Source organism: Tiliqua scincoides, chromosome 1 (assembly GCF_035046505.1).
Source record: "Tiliqua scincoides isolate rTilSci1 chromosome 1, rTilSci1.hap2, whole genome shotgun sequence".
Taxonomy (NCBI): Eukaryota; Metazoa; Chordata; class Lepidosauria; order Squamata; family Scincidae; genus Tiliqua; species Tiliqua scincoides.
Genome location: NC_089821.1, coordinates 168,469,030 through 168,486,136, shown reverse-complemented (window position 1 = coordinate 168,486,136; position 17,107 = coordinate 168,469,030). Strand labels below are relative to the sequence as shown.

Genomic DNA, 17,107 nt, shown 5'->3' with positions numbered 1-17,107 from the left:
AGACACCTAATGGGGTGCAGTAGATTTTCCCTCCTTGCCTCGTGCGAGGCGCGATAGGCAAAACGCCCCTGTCTTCAATTTAGGTGGTGGAGGGCTGCAATTTTGTCAAAATAATAGTGCACTTATACCTCTGTAGTTCACCTGGAGAGAGATAAAGGAACAATCTGTTATTTTATCCAGTGCACATTGTTAATACATCTTCAGGTACTTTATCAGGCACTGAAATCAATAAACTATAGGAACATGCTCTCATCTGTTGTGTATGAAATGTATCCAGGTAAGAGCCTTTAACTTTTTGTAAGCATGTACATCTGTTGTGGTGGCATGTTGCCTAAGCAACGAAAAGTATGGAAAAAGCAAAAAGATTAATTTGGTCTATCTGGTCATTTTTGAGGAAGTCATTTCTGAAAGATGCCTCAGTTTAGCTAGTTATTTGGCACTTTGAAGGATTGCTTTAAAAAATAGTAACAATAATAATCCTGAAACAGATTATTGCATATTACAAAAGATAGAGAGAGAGAGAGAGAGAGAGAGAGAGAGGTGCACACATAAAAAATTTAATTATTTAATCTGAATAAATAGAAATGGCAAGATATGATCAAAACTGCATAGTAGTAACACAGAATGTGGCACCTTTGCGCTAGACACATCACTCTGAACCAAATTCAATTAATTCAGATGCACCAATTCCCAACAATTGCATCAGTAGGTGCGCTTTCAGTGCACTGAGTTTCAGTCAGGGGTTCTCAAACTTCTCAGGAGTAAACCTCCCGAGATAAGTTTTTGCAGGGGCAGGGAATAAGGCAGTGATGCAATCTCCTTTGCACCGCTGCAGGGACAGGGGGACTTTTTTTCTAACACATCTTTCCTCCTTCCAAGGTCCAAAGGGTGTGGAGAGCCCTGCGGAGTGCACTGCAGAGCTCCCTGCAGCTTATAAAAAGTGAAAATAGTGATCATGACCCACTCCTGGGTTGCGATTGCGAAACCCCAAGTGGGTTGTGATAGCTATTTTCACTTTTCACAGGCTGTGGGAGTCTTGCAGCCCCTGGACCCTGGCAGGAGGTAAGATCTGTTAGAAAAAAGCCCCCTGTCCCCACAGCGGAGTGATCCTGGGGATTGCGTCACTGCCTTCCCCTTTACCTTGCCTCTTAAAGGTATAGAGGCAAGGTCTCAGGCTAGGGCTTCGTAATGCCCCATTTTGGGAACCACTGGTTTAAGTGTTTAGGAAATTGGTCTGTGCAGAATGTATGTCTGTCGATGGTTGCTTTGCTTTAAAAATATGATGTTAAGAGAAAATTAGAGAATTCTAATAAATTATTGCAAAGATTGGTAATCTAAAAATAATATTGGTGAAGTTGGCAGCTATGCTTGGTTTACTATCCTCCCTTATTTTGGTGTGGTTTGATATTATGCCATTAGGGGTGAAATCCAACGCACATCTTTTTAGGAGTAAGCCACACTGAACACAGTGAAACCTACTTCTAAGTAAGTGGAAGGAAAACAAAAATGAAGCAAATCCAGATGAAACCTCTTCATGCTGCTACATACTAACCAAGTGGGATGGTTGCTGTAAGAGGTGAAGCCAAGAAATTGAAAGCATTTTGATAAAGAATGTAACTTATGTATTTCTTTTCTTAAAATGCTGCTCTCCACATTGCCATTTGGATGATGATGCTTTTTCTTCTGTATTTAATTTTTCTACCCAAGTCAGTGGACAACTGGCACAGGCAAGGTGTTGTTTATGGATTAGGAAGCTGTCAGAATCTCATATGATGAAATACTGCAGTGTCCCTGTAACCCCATAATCGGTGTTCTGGCCTTGTGCTTTTCACAGACACACCACCCTTTCAAACAACTAAGAAAAATGTGCTGGTTTGACCTGCTCACCTACCTCTGAGGGCACACAACAAAAACAAAATAATAACTCACTTTCTACAATATTAAGACCTGTTCAATGTTATTGTGCAAGGAGATGTGTTAATTAACTTTCTCATTTATACAAGGGCTTTGCAAAGGAAGGTAAGTGATTGCTTTGTTGGAAGACAGATTGTATGTGGGATACACTTTGTTATCATTAGTTGTGTTTGCCTTTGTTAGGTGTGTTTATTCTTAATTAGGGGTTTTGATATTGTCTTCAATGTGCGTTGAAAGTTTTGCAGAATTAACTGCATAATTTTGATGAGATCTTACTACCATTCGTAAAATATAAAGTGACCATAGTTATACATCATGTAAAGTCACATGTCTGTGTAGTTCTTAAATATTTACTCAGGGTATCCTTGAAAAATGGTCATGAGAGGCATTTGAAGTAGGATTACATTTTATTGAAGAATTTATGACCTAATCCACCAAGGCTGCAGTGCTGGTCCCTCATGCGCTTCCCTGGCAATGGCTGTTGCAAAAGTGCTGGAAAGCACTTTGCGATGGCCAAGTGGAGGCAGGTGCTGGCCTCAAGGCCAACCCCTGAGCCTGGCCTTGTGCTCCATTGTGGCAATGTGAGGGTCCTGCATAGTTCTAGCAGCCACATTGTCTCCAGGGAAAGCACTCCATGGAGCAGTGCCCCTGCAGAACAAGAGGTGAAGGTGGTTGTAGAAAAGTGAACTGCGGTCAATTCTTGGGGAGGGGGACATCTCAAATCACAAAAATCATTTTGCAGTTAGGTTTGGTTTGTTCCCCATTATTAAAATATGTAGTATAGGTGGGGCCTCAGCATCCGCCGATTGCGTTTCCGTGGATCTCGCTTAACATAGGTTCCCCCTGATCCACATTGAGCCAGACTTGGTCCAACCTGAACCCGAAGAGGCTGTGCGTGTTGGGGGCTTCAGAATGGCCTTTTTGGCTGAAAGAAGCCCTTCTCGGGGTTTCCCCGGGCCTCAGAATGCCTTATACGACATAACCACGTCACTTCTGGTTTCTCTTGGAAAACTGAAAGTAGCATTTTTTCGGACGAAAAATGCCATTCTGAAGACAACAGAGGCTGCAGGCAGAGGTGCACAGTCTCTGCGGGCTTCAGAAAGCCCTTCCAAGGTGACCAGAGCACAGCTCCAGTTAAGAACATAAGAACAGCCCCACTGGATCAGGCCATAGGCCCATCTAGTCCAGCTTCCTGTATCTCACAGCGGCCCACCAAATGCCCCAGGGAGCACACCAGATAACAAGAGACCTGCATCCTGGTTCTCTCCCTTGCATCTGGCATTCTGACATAACCCATTTCTAAAATCAGGAGGTTGCGCATACACATCATGGCTTGTACCCCATAATGGATTTTTCCTCCAGAAACTTGTCCAATCCCCTTTTAAAGGCGTCTAGGCTAGACGCCAGCACCACATCCTGAGGCAAGGAGTTCCACAGACCGACCACATGCTGAGTAAAGAAATATTTTCTTTTGTCTGTCCTAACCCGCCCAACACTCAATTTTAGTGGATGTCCCCTGGTTCTGGTATTATGTGAGAGTGCAAAGAGCATCTCCCTATCCACTCTGTCCATCCCCTGCATAATTTTGTATGTCTCAATCATGTCCCCCCCCAGGCGTCTCTTTTCTAGGCTGAAGAGGCCCAAACGCCATAGCCTTTCCTCATAAGGAAGGTGCCCCAGTCCCGTAATCATCTTAGTCGCTCCCTTTTGCACCTTTTCCATTTCCACTATGTCTTTTTTGAGATGCGGCGACCAGAACTGGACACAATGCTCCAGGTGTGGCCTTACCATAGATTTGTACAACGGCATTATAATACTAGCCGTTTTATTCTCAATACCCTTCCTAATGATCCCAAGCATAGAATTGGCATTCTTTACTGCCGCCGCACATTGGGTCGACACTTTCATCGACCTGTCCACCACCACCCCAAGATCTCTCTCCTGATCTGTCACAGACAGCTCAGAACCCATCAGCCTATATGTGAAGTTTTTGATTTTTTGCCCCAATGTGCATGACTTTACACTTACTGACATTGAAGCGCATCTGCCATTTTGCTGCCCATTCTGCCAGTCTGGAGAGATCCTTCTGGAGCTCCTTACAATCACTTCTGGTCTTCACCACTCGGAAAAGTTTGGTGTCGTCTGCAAACTTAGCCACTTCACTGCTCAACCCTGTCTCCAGGTCATTTATGAAGAGGTTGAATAGCACCGGTCCCAGGACAGATCCTTGGGGCACACCGCTTTTCACCTCTCTCCATTGTGAAAATTGCCCATTTACACCCACTCTCTGCTTCCTGGCCTCCAACCAGTTCTCAATCCACGAGAGGACCTGTCCTCTAATTCCCTGACTGTGGAGTTTTTTCAGTAGCCTTTGGTGAGGGACCGTGTCACACGCCTTCTGAAAGTCCAGATATATAATGTCCATGGGTTCTCCCACATCCACATGCCTGTTGACCTTTTCAAAGAATTCTATAAGGTTTGTGAGGCAAGACTTACCCTTACAGAAGCCATGCTGACTCTCCCTCAGCAAGGCCGGTTCAGTTCCCTCCAGAGTGCTTAAAGGGGTGAAAATTGCAGATTTCATTATCTGCAGTTTTCAGGATCTGTGGGAGGTCCAAGAATGGATCCCCCACAGATAATGAGGACCCACCCAATCAGAGAAAGATACCTTTTAAAACAAATGTTTCTTCTGTAAACTATCCTAGTTCAAAATGCTGGTGGTGAATTAGTGTTTCACCTGGAATTGGTCCTTCATTTGATTTTGATTTGTTCCTAGACCAACTCTGGTGTAGATTGAATAATCCATGTGTATGTTATGGGGAAAGTCTGTGAGCAGAATACTAGATCCTTGCCAGACAGTACTCACAGAATATTTCCTGCAAAATCTATTCTGATTCTTCATTCCAGCATATTTGTTCAGCTTATCTGTGTTTAAAAGTGCATTTTCAACCTCTTGTGCTCATGTGTGGGCGCACACACAAATGCTCAACTCCTTTTAGTTTAACCAGACCAAAAAATGTTCAAAGCTTTGAGGTACAAGGGTTTTCCTCCTTTATTTGGCAGGCTATGAAGCTTGAAATGAAGGACACCTTGGCATACACTTGAGGGTGCTGATGAAGAAGTGCTGTTATATAAACCATGAATAATGTTTTTTGGATTTGGTGGTATTTAGTCTGATGGTAAAGGTCTGGTATTTAGTATAATTCTGGAGGGATCAGATATTTAGAAAGGAATTTCTTGTCAACAGGTTCACTGATGTGAACTAGTAGAAAATGTTAGCGTTCATTAAAAGATAAGTAGCTTGGTTATGGTTTTGATTTCCTTGGCAAATAACAAGGCCTTATTTCAATAGAGTTGAGTCCACTTAAGCACATTCAGTCATTTCAATGGGCTTTGGTGTGTTCAACTCTGTGTTGTATTGTGGATTTTCTTGGCAAACAGCGAGGGTTTGTAAATTTAGAATGAAATGATAGGCAAATGTCAAGAGACTCTGAATTTCAATACACTTTTTGGTGCCCTAAAGAGTCTGAAACAGCTAAAAATATTAAATAAAAATTAAATAAAAATATTATTATTTATATTTATATTTATAATAGAATATTTATAATAAAATATTATTATTAAATAAAAATATTTAAATAAAAAAAGAAAATATTTCTTTACTCAGCGTGTGGTTGGTCTGTGGAACTCCTTGCCACAGGATGTGGTGATGGCATCTGGCCTGAACGCCATTAAAAGGGGATTGGACAAGTTACTGGAGGAAAAATCCATTACGGGTTACAAGCCATGATGTGCATGTGCAACCTCCTGATTTTAGAAATGGGTTATGTCAGAATGCCAGATGCAAGGTAGGGCACCAGGATGAGGTCTCTTGCTATCTGGTGTGCTCCCTGGGGCATTTGGTGGGCTGCTGTGAGATACAGAAAGCTGGACTAGATGGGCCTATGGCCTGATCCAGTGGGGCTGTTCTTATGTTCTTATGTGAAAGTGGATTACATTTCTCTAGCGTGTGCCCAAAAGTAAGCACCATGTATGTTTAAATTAAATATAGGACAAAATACATATTTGTGTCATTCTCTGGATTGTGGGATGGCAGTGAACCAGACAATTCCCTTCTTACCTGGGAAATACTGCAGGTGTAGAGGGTACTGGGTGGCATGTGCAAGCCCTGAGACTGGTAATACTATTGTTGCTTGCCAGTGAGTATCTGGTATACTGATGGGACAAACAGTTAGTGCCATTGCTTGTCACCTACGCAGGACAGACGAATAGGCTTGCCAAACTATATTTGATAGACTTGCCAGGCTATATTTGAAAGCAAGTGAGAGGCAATCAAGGAAGAGACAACTTCTTATTTCTGCACCTGGATTGAAGGCAAGCACCCAGGGTGGCATCAAAAGCTTTGACTCAATGGACACCCTCATCAGAAACTTCTTCCAGTCACAGAAAGTGAGTTGTACTCGTGCAGAGACCCTTGTCAGCTCAACAACAGTGTGCTGTTGTGCAAAGACAGAGCAGAGGAATAGGCAATTCAAAGCTTGGAGAGGAGAGGAGATGCTGAGTGGAGATAACCCCAGAGTGCATACAGTGGACAAGAAAGAGTGGAAGAGAATCTGTGCAGAACTTTTTCTGGGCTCTTTTAACATACAGGCATTTGCCACGACATGGATACTGTCACGATATGCTCCCGTTTTAGTTTTATATATCTTTTGCCTATAGTGGGAGTTGCCAACTTTTTCTGGTGGATTTAACAGCCGCCTGAAAGCAGGAATCCAGCAGGTGGCACTGTTCTTGGCAGCCAGGCAGAGAAAACAAAACTAAGTGTGACCTGCTGCATTTCTGTTGTGCGGTTGCTAAAGCACAGGAACTCTGCAGGAAAAGAAGGTGGCAAACGTAGTGTGACTGACTCCCCACAGAGTGCACACATGCCATTAAAATGCAACCATCAGCAGCAGCAGCAGCCTGGATCCCCTCCGGCTCTTTACTCTTCTCCTGTATCTTCAGGATATTCAACAAGGCAGTTCATTTTGCAAAGAGCTGGATTTATTTTGTTATGAAATGTCCTGCAGCTCAAGGTTTACAATAATTTTTCTCTTGAAAATAATGATGCTGAGAAGAAGGTTTGCTGATTATGATGATGCTTCTCAGGAAAGCTCTGAATGAGGGGGATTCAGTGTTGAACAAGAGATGTGTGTTGTTTTTTTTCCTGTGGAATGCCTTACAGGTGGGGCTGTAAGGCTGTCCCCCCCCCCCCCCCGCAGAGTTTCTATATGACTCAGCACAACCGTCTTGGGCCACTGCAGTCCCTTGGAATTCCTCACAACTGACACTTTCTCCTCTTGCAGTCACGTCATACAGACTATGATAGAAATGTTAACTTTTTCCACTCAAGTACAGCTTCTTTGAACACCACATACAGTTTTGGCACCTTTGATTTCCCTTGCCCAGGCTTTTCTGCCTGTCACAGCTGCTGGTGAAACAGAAATCACACAGATGAAGCCTTTCTCTCCCTTCCCCCCCACATTGCTGCATCTCCATGCTGAAAAAAAGCTTTACCTGAAGAAGTTCTTCCTGTGACAAACATAGATAATCTACAATGCCATTTAGAGTAAAAACAAAAACAAGCAAATCTCTGGAATTTCACATTTAAAAATATATATTTGTGTCCACCTCTGTCAGTGCAGTATTTTTAAGTTAAATGTTGAATTTAACATCTAAAAAACATTTAACATCTAAAAAAATTTTTTGTTGCCTCTGGATTCAAACTTCTCTCGCTATCGTAATGTTTGCCATTTGGTGGAGAAGGCAGGTAAAAAGAAGCATATTTTGTAAAATTTAGACAAAAGTGTAGGCATGCATTTGATATTCTGTATGCAACAGAACAGTTTGTTTTTGTGACTTTTTGAAATAATAGCCTAGTCGAGACAAGAATTGTGGAGATTTGTATGTTGAAGTGTACTGTAATGACTGCAATTTTATCAGTTTTATAGGGGGAAGAAACACTTGGGGCCAGCAATTTGGCACTTACAAGAACTTCCTATTGGCATTATATATTTTCAGTGGAGCTGCAATGTCTTTTCGATATGGATTGATTTTCACAAGTATTTCTGTTCTTGTCAGGCCTGCACTTTCAGATAAATTAATTGCCTGTGATGCCTTTGGTAGAGGGGGAAAAAGGATTTATGGCTTTTATCTCTTGATTGTACATAACCTGTTTTCATCCTGCTTACTCCCCTACATTTGGACCATCATATACCACTTTTAAGCCTATCACAGCTTCAAAAACATGAACCATATTTTACCGCTAAACTCCTATCACTTCTCAAATTGGAATGTTATAATCTGCCATCTGTAATCCACTTGGACCTTTCTAATTCACTCTGTGCTATGAAAACATTCAAACTTAGTATATTTTGGTTGCTTTGGAAGAAGGCTGCATTATACTCGTATTTCAGAAAGGACTTTCCAAAGACCTCTCAAGAGGGATCTAAATACTTTGTTCGTCATCTACAGCAATCTTCAACATCATGGTTGAGAATTTTAATGTGAAATGCAGCAGAACACTTACTTGGCATTCAGACAAAATATGGTTCTCTGAACAGTTGTTCTCCTTCTAGGATCTGATGCTAAGATCCTGTTGCTGTAGTGAGCGTGTAAACAGCGATAAAGAAACCAGCCCTATAACTGCCACTGACACCACTAAAGTACATTCCACAACATATTAATGAAGCCATCATAAAGTGACTTATAATAGCATCAAATATTGTTATGTTCATAGATTTGCTGTGCACCTTCAAAAGACCAAAGCATATCAGACAGGTTTTGATTTAAATTGTTTTCAGCAGTCCTGGTAGTAACAATCCTATTTGTTACTCTATTCTGTACTATCTACAAAACAGTTAAAACTAGGTAAAGCTTCTCTCATTTCAGGATGTGATCAGACTGATTGGGACTTTCTGTATGTACAGAGAAGCTGTACACGTAATGTACTACATGTTTTAATCTTGTTGAAACAGCGCTCTGTGAATTTATGACTCACATTCTTGATAATAACTCTTTAATACATTTTCATTTGGCACTGATTTAATAATTGCTTATATTGTACTGTTGGTTCGTGGCTAAACTAATGGTGATGTTTGCGATTTCTAGTTAATGCTTTTCTGCAGGGCTTTGGAATGCAACAGAAGTTGTTGCACACTTTCCTATGAGATTTTAAGACTCACAAACCACTGCATAAATAATCCAGAATGTACACTGACCATTTTGTAAATTTTGATGTAAATTCGTCAGCCATAAGCTGTACTTTAGAACAAGTTGCTGCTTCCGTCAATGCAATTTGTAAATGCTGAAAAAAATTGTTACCTTACATTAGATGCATCCAGCAAACTTTCTGTGGGGTAAGCCCACATTTTTGACACTTGACACCTACATTGACAGGAGCTAGCTCCTGTTGTAACTCACTAGTGAGGCTGCAGAAATTGCCATATACTAACAGAATAGGGTCATGATTTGGGAGGTGGTGCTGATGAAAAACAGCCCAATCCTAGGCATGTCTACTCAGAAGTAAGTCTCATTAGAATCAGTGGGACTTACTCCCAGAAATGTGTGGATAGGATTGGGCTGAGAGTCAGTACTGGTGCCTAGTCTACCTTCACTGGTACAAACAATTTTAGGATTGGGCAAGAAGATGTCAAATGTCAGGTACCTAATATTACTTCCTAGTTATTCTGAAAATGGAGGACTTAGTTTTTCTGTGAATGTGGATCATCTTTCCTCACTGTTAGGCACATGGTGTCTACTGAGAATCTGCTGAGAAATTTGTGTGGACTTTGTTCTAATAATGAGAAGTACATGTGGGAGGAATTTTTCTGTATTGTGAAAAAAGAAACGGAAAGACAAGTACTGTGTGTTGCCTGTCTTTGTAAGATGTAAAAAAGCTACTGAAGAGCCAAGGTGAAGAAAACTGCAGAAGACCTCAAATGCACATACTTCTTTATTTTAAGTTGGTTTGTGCCTTATTTGAAAAGTTAGGTGACTTGAACCCAACAGAAACACTTGGGAAGTGGGACTGATTTTCTTTGATATTGCTTCAGAGAAGCGTGTGTTTATTGCAGTGAAAAGAAACAAAAGTAGGTACAAATTGGCACCATCTACTAGGAATATCTCTGGTGTTAACCAGACTACAACTAGAGGTTTCAAAAGGACATATTTAGTGCAGGTGATATTGCTAGTGAAATGTGCTCCCAGCCATCAAATGCTGCATGTAGGTTGTGAAATTGTTGTGCCCACTTTGTAAACATGAAATTAAAAGACACAATTACATCTATCTCGTATGTTAGTGGTTCCCAACATTTTTTCACTTGAGAACCCTTTGGCAGCCCATTTCCAAAAATTGTACCCATCATGTTAGCCCTGCAAGGCATTCTAATACACACCTACCTTTTTTCCACCATTATTCAATGCTTTTTCAAATACCTCTAAAGGTCCTGGCAAGTACTCCTGGGGGGTAAACGTACCCCAGGTTGGATACCACTGTTCCTATGTGATTAAAATAAAACCCCATTCTCATTTCTAGCCAAGAATGTGTTGTCAATTTTTATGCTGTTAGTTCCCCCCCCCCAAAATGTTACTTTTAGTGTGTTGATGATACAACCCCATATTCATTAGAATTTAACTGTGCTTCATGTTTCTGTGTACTGCAGTGAGTCAAGGTGGGGATGCTGTGGCATCTGACATGTGTCCTGATCCAGGTGTTCCTGAAAATGGGAAAAGAACAGGTTTGGATTTTAGGTAAGATTTTTGTGTGAATTTGTGTTTGTAAGGAATACCACGCTAAATTTAACCCTGATGTTTTCATGAAAGTAACTGGACTGCATTCTTTTGCTGAGTCGTATGAATGTTGAAGTCAATAAAATTTGAATGCAGTAATTGGGGTCAGTCTGAAGCATTGGGATTTAACGATCCCTTGTGCCTGTGGGGTCTGTCCAGGGTCAGTCCATCCATGAAGCAAGCAATGTAGCTCACAACTTTGGTGGGTTGTGGTGACAGCAAGTCAGGGTGCCCTGATTCATACTGAATCTGCCACCAGCTCACTCCAGCCTTCTGCGAATTGAACCACATTGATCAATGCAATCATTTGCTTTCCTACTCATTCACCTTGCTTCTTCCTTGCTCAGTCCCTTTAAACTGTGCGAAGAAGGAGCTGTAGGAATTGGTTTGGCTGCCCTTTTTCTACAAGGGCTGCCACATTCATTTCACTGGTTGGGGCATCTCCATACCTGGAGAGAACCTGTGCTCAGAATTACCCCTGAATAGGAAAGCTCATATCTGCAAGAATTTTATATGCATCTTGCAACATACATGGACTGGGGCACTGCAGCCATTTTTATTTTTTATTTTTTTAAAGGTGTCAGACTTGCTCCTTACAAATATTGTCATGCTTTTGTATGTCCCAATAGATACTATGCATTATAATCATGATTTCCACATAAATGGAAAATGTGTTGTCACTGTGCAATGGTGCAAGTACTTTTGAGTAGCTTGGGGTGCATGTGCATATGCAACGTCCTGATTTTAGAAATGGGCTATGTCAGAATGCTAGATGCAAGGGAGGGCACCAGAATGAGGTCTCTTGTGATCTGGTGTGCTCCCTGGGGCATTTGGTTGGCCGCTGTGAGATACAGGAAGCTGGACTAGATGGGCCTGTGGCCTGATCCAGTGGGACTGTTCTTATGTTCTTATGGGGTGGAATTAATGGCTGTGAACATGGCAAATCCATGTTAAGTCTTTTGTTCTCCAAAATAGTGAATACATTTCATGCCATTCTCCCAACAACATTAGTCAATGATTTGATGCAATTCACAGTGCAATGACATCAAGATACTGGATAATGTTACTAGATCTTAAGGATGGGTTGGGAGGAGGGCTAGGGACTGGATGTAATGTACAGTTCTTCCCCTACGTTTAAATTTGCTCTTTCCTACATTTCACTTTAATTAAGAAAGTCGCCTCCCCCACAAAAAGGATAATTTGTTCACCGGTTTACAGTGCACACGTGTTTAATAATAAAAGAGTAATTTTAAGAAATGTAAACTGAAGTTCTCTTTTTTGTTTAAAAGCAAAGTAATGCATGTAAAATGTGTTCTAACTGTGTTGGTTTCTGTACATTTGGGAAAGCTGCACTTATTTAGATTTCCTGCCTGCATCCTGCCAATTTATTTTACTGCAGTCACAATGGCTCCAAAGCAGATTTGAAAGAGGTGCAGTATTCTTTAGTCACCCTGCTAAGCGGGAAAAGAGAACAGGCTTTAAAATAAAAAAATTAAACTTCAACTCACTTCAAAAAGCCAAAAAATCACTCCTCCTTGCAGCAGGAGGGGAGAAAAGTAATTTAGAAAGACCAAAGAATTTCATCAACTGGAAAAGAGGACAGTTTCACAGACAGGGATGTTACCAGCCTCTGATTTCTCTTTCATAATGTGTGTGCCATGTTCAACTACAGGGCAAGGGAATATGACAAAACTCACATCCTGTTCATATTCACTTGAACAGTAATGTCCTGGATGAAACTACTCGTAGCATGCTGCAAATGGATGATGAATGTGCTGCGGGAAGTAAATTAAATAATTAAGGACTCCTTATGGACTCTAAAAATCTCCCCAAAAGATGGTTGCTCACTTCTTCTCAATTAGCACTGTTAAGACACTGGCCTCCTCTAAGGGTGACTAATTCTGTCCAGTTCCTGCATCATCTGTGATTCTGTCATACTGAGATACAGTCAAATTTCAAGTTCTCATAAGAGGCTGCATTTTGGTACTAATTCTAGCTGCAGTTGCCTCCCTCCCACTCTGGCTGACAAATAGCTCCTTCTCTCTCACAGAAGGGCAGCAAAGAGCAGCTGGAATAGCTTAGTTCAGCTTGTCAGTAGCTTCTCAAGGTCTTGCCACTCACAGTAGCTTCCAGTGATCTTGAACTGGCAACCACTGGATGTTATCTTTGGGCTTAACATTGGCTCTACCCTCTAGACCAGACCTCCTGCCCAAGAAATTAGGAATGAAATAAAGAATTAGGAAAGAAGTAAAGAAATTAGGAATGTTCAGACACACCACCCTCTCCACCCTGAAGTTTCACTTGCGTCACAGAAAGTTGTTTGACTTCTGAAAATTCTCAGATGTTTTTCTTTGGGAAAAATCCTGAATTTATTTCAAAACTCACTTTTTGAAATGTTGTTTCTGAACCCAAATGAACATGTGGTGGCTTCTCTGAGAGAGTAATTGCTGATACTGGGCAATCTGGATTAACTATGGACAACTACGTATATTGAAGGAGCGTGTCATACAGCTTAGATACAGGAGCATGAATAACTAGTTGTGATGCCCTCTGAAACAATCAAGTTGAAGCCTAAGCTATACTTAATGGGTGGGAACCCATTCTGCTGTTAGGGAGAGGAAGGTGTAATGGAGGTTTTCAAGGCATCTGAATCTTCTTGATGTAACCTGCCTTCACAGCCCTAGATATGCTTGAGCAGCTCCAGCCTTATGAGTGCCTGCTGTTTCCCAATCTCATTCAAAGAAGGATCGCATAGACACCCTCCCACTCTCACCCTATTGGTGGCATTTTGCACACCCACATTGTTCATTCTTCCAAAGTTGTGACAGAGGGAAGGGGGGGGGAATAATAAATGAGCACTAGGCAAATTGAACCTGAATTAAAATTGAATCATGTGTTGCAAGGCAAAATATTTCGCCTCTTCCCTATCATCAGCAAGGTCCTTCGTCTTGTGTGTCAGTCCTATTAGAACAAAATAGGGGAGGTATGGCTTTATAGTTGGTAAGTCAGCCCTGTTTACTAAGCTAGAACCTTCCACATTTTGGGAAATTCATAATATCAGTACAGATAAACTGAAGTCAGAGGGTTGAATGGGAGAGCGAAAAGTTGAGAACATAAGAGCATAAGAAGAGCCCCACTGGATCAGGCCAAGGGCCCATCTAGTCCAGCTTCCTGTATATCACAGTGACCCACCAAATGCCCGAGGGAGCACACAAGACAACAGACACAACTTGCGTCCTGGTGCCCTCTCCTGCATCTGGCAATCAGAGGCAGCTTGCCTCTAAAACCATGTTCCACTACAACTACATGTTCAAGTTCCCTCAGCTCATCTTTTGTTTGCTGCCATCACCAGTTTTGCAACAGTAGCTGTCTTCTGGGCAGCTAGTGGCTAATATTTTGATTTCCCGGAAGTTCCCTAGGAATGGCAGTATGTCATCACATCAGTTTTCGTGTATATAAGCTTTGTCCTCTTCAGCTAAGAAGTACTTTGTGGGGTTAATTTGGATTAGTGATATGGTGCAGGCAGAAAGGGCTATGTGCTGTAGTTCCTCAAATGCTGTAGCCCCAGTCCAATCTCACATGCATCTCTCCTCTTTTCTTCTTTATAAAGATGTTAAGAATTCCAGTCACACAGTTCTCATGCCTTGTTCAGTTGAAGCTTTACACACATTCTTCAGGAGAGTTTGGAGAGGTGGTAGAACAAATCTGGGTTTTATTTCTATTTATGGGGGAGCTAGGAAAGGAGATACGGCTGATACACACAAGACTGATCTGTTTTAAGCTGTGTATTTGTACCATGAATTCTTACTAACATTGTAGTAGAGTGAAAACAAGGAAGAGACTTAAATGATTGCTATGAACTGCAAAAAACAAAACAGTTCATAAGGAAGAACTTAAGGTGGGCTTTTTTTTTTTTTTTTTTGCAGGTGATTACAGTTATTTGAGGCTTCAATCTTATGCACCCATACCTGGTAGTAAGTCCCATTGAACTCAGTGAGGCTTACTTTTGAATAGACTTGTCTAGGACTGAATTGTAAATCTCCCACCCCCACTTTTCTATAATTAAAGCAAGGGACATTTGTTTAAATAAATCAAAATTACCAGCATAAGACAGATCATTCTGTTCCATATTTTTTATACTAAATATGAACATGGTTCAGTGTTTTTAAGTCCCATTGATTTTGGTGGGGAATGCAGTATGTGCTTCAGACACTCTCATTGAAATCAAAGGGACTGTATATAATGGCTTACTCCCGGCATAGGATTGCAACTTTAATCTTCTTTGAGCATTAAAAGGCATACAACCATAGGAGCGGAGACATTTTTCTTGGTTCTTATTATGCATTAGGCAAAATAGATTGGTTCATGCATCCAAGTTTTAAAGCATTGCCAGTGTTGTCATAATCTTATATCAGCAGAGAAGAAAGGCTGTCTTGTTGCATTACACTGTGTTTACATCAAATAATGGCAACAGCAGGCTGTGGAATGGACTCAGCTACTGCTTTAGTAATCAGTTAAAATATTTAAATGATCCATTTGCTTTTGTTCCTTGAAGCAAAGGTTTCCAGCTCATGTCACTTATTTGTCTCATTGAGTCTTGAGGATTTGATGAATAAATGCCAACAAGGTGCTATAAACTGTTAAATGACCAAAAAAGGAAAAGAAAACATATAGCATTAAGACAGAGCCCTTGGACTCTTTTTGTCAAATATACTTCAATGAAATGGTCCGGAATGCAAAGACATTTTCTCAGCACAAGTAGCCAAAATGGATCATTTACTGTAACAGCATTAATTCAACAGGGAATTTCCTTCTCAAATCTTAAAGCAGTGCATAATTTGAAGCTATGTTTTGTTTTTTCACCCACTTCCATTGTTTTAGTACCTAAATGAAATGTCAGTCCATTCACACGTGGTGGGACATTCCAAGTGCGATGGGAGTGAACTTCCTCAGACAACTAGCACTTTGTTGGCTGCCATTTTTTAAAAAATCAGAATCCTTAGTAGTAGAATGTAGAATGATACATTCTAGTAGAATGATACTATAGTAGAATGATACTATATGATAACATTGCATTCCTGAGACATAGCCTTCTGAGTTCCAACACTGGTGGTCATCAGTTCTTGTTTGGCAAGAGGCATGCCATTTTTTAACCCAAAAATGTCCACAAGAGTGACGCAACATCATCATATAAAATAGCTTTACAGTGATTGGGGGGAGAATAGCATTGAGCCCTGTTGGAATGAGCACTGAGCAGCTCATTCACGCACCATTAATGGTATTTAGGACTCATTTTTGCCACACACCTTCACAATTTCCAGACAAAAAATTTTTCAGTGAGATTTTTTTTTTGCATTATTCAGTGACACATACTAAATCATATAATTTCCTTCTCTGAAAAAAGCATTTCTTCCTTATTCAGTAAGGAGAATGCAAATAGTATGATCATCAGAGCATTCTAAGCAGAAAAAAGCCCATTTATTCCGGAAATCTCACACCAGACGTTTTTAAGAATTTTATTGCATGCGTTTGCTGGATTTGGCTTTATTTGGAGATGATTTCCTTTCTTTACCTTTACATCAGACATATGGAGTTATTGGTTTTATGTGAAAAAGATTTGTATTTGCAAATATACTGACATCCTAAGTAGGCAAAGTGCACCTTTTTCAAGGTTCTGGAATCTGGCTCCCAGTCCACCCTGCTTGTATGTCTCTTCTTCTTCATGATCTCTTTATAGTCACACTCAGTAGAGTTTGGGGCTTGCACAGAGAAACCTCATGCACACCATGCACCTTGAGGATGAGAATGCCCCATCCCTCCGTTCCTTTTTGACCACTGATGAAGCAGCACCACAAGAAACATTTCTTTCACTTCTCAGGAAATTTTTAAATATCTTTGCCGCAGTTTTAAGCTTTATTTATAAACTTTGTTTAGGTACTTAGTTTTTTTTGTTTTTGTTTTTGTTTTTCAAAAATTGTATTAAAATAGGAGCCCAGTTTACAACCTTACCAACAGATATCTTCATCAATGGTTGTACTGTAGTTCAAGATTCCAGTGGCATATCTAGGGAAAATGGCGCTCATAGCAAGCCACTGAAATTGCACACCTGTCCAGAGAAGGGGAGATCATGGGGTGGGAAGCCAACTCTGTTCCACCAAGTGAATTTGTGTGGTCAGTAAAACCATGGTTTGTTTATGAGATTTTCTTGGGTGAAGTCAGCTACTGACTATGATTTAGATAAGGATCTTTGTGTCAGCACCTTGGACAGTACTGCAAAAAAAAAGATTCCCTTTGTTACTGGTGATGCACATTGGACCATCTCTATTTCAGGTATATGGAAACACCTTGAATTTTTTCTACAGTC

The 17,107-nt window shown here is 40.9% G+C and overlaps 1 protein-coding gene across 1 annotated transcript in view; it reads left to right on the top strand.

The window, feature by feature from the left end:
• CSMD1 (CUB and Sushi multiple domains 1) overlaps window positions 1–17,107 on the top strand; it is a 947,002-nt gene that overhangs the window by 563,682 nt on the left and 366,213 nt on the right. The window contains exon 8 of the mRNA XM_066622693.1: window positions 10,617–10,704. Within this exon, the coding sequence (XP_066478790.1) occupies window positions 10,617–10,704 (88 nt within the window). The remainder of the gene's footprint in view (window positions 1–10,616; window positions 10,705–17,107) is intronic.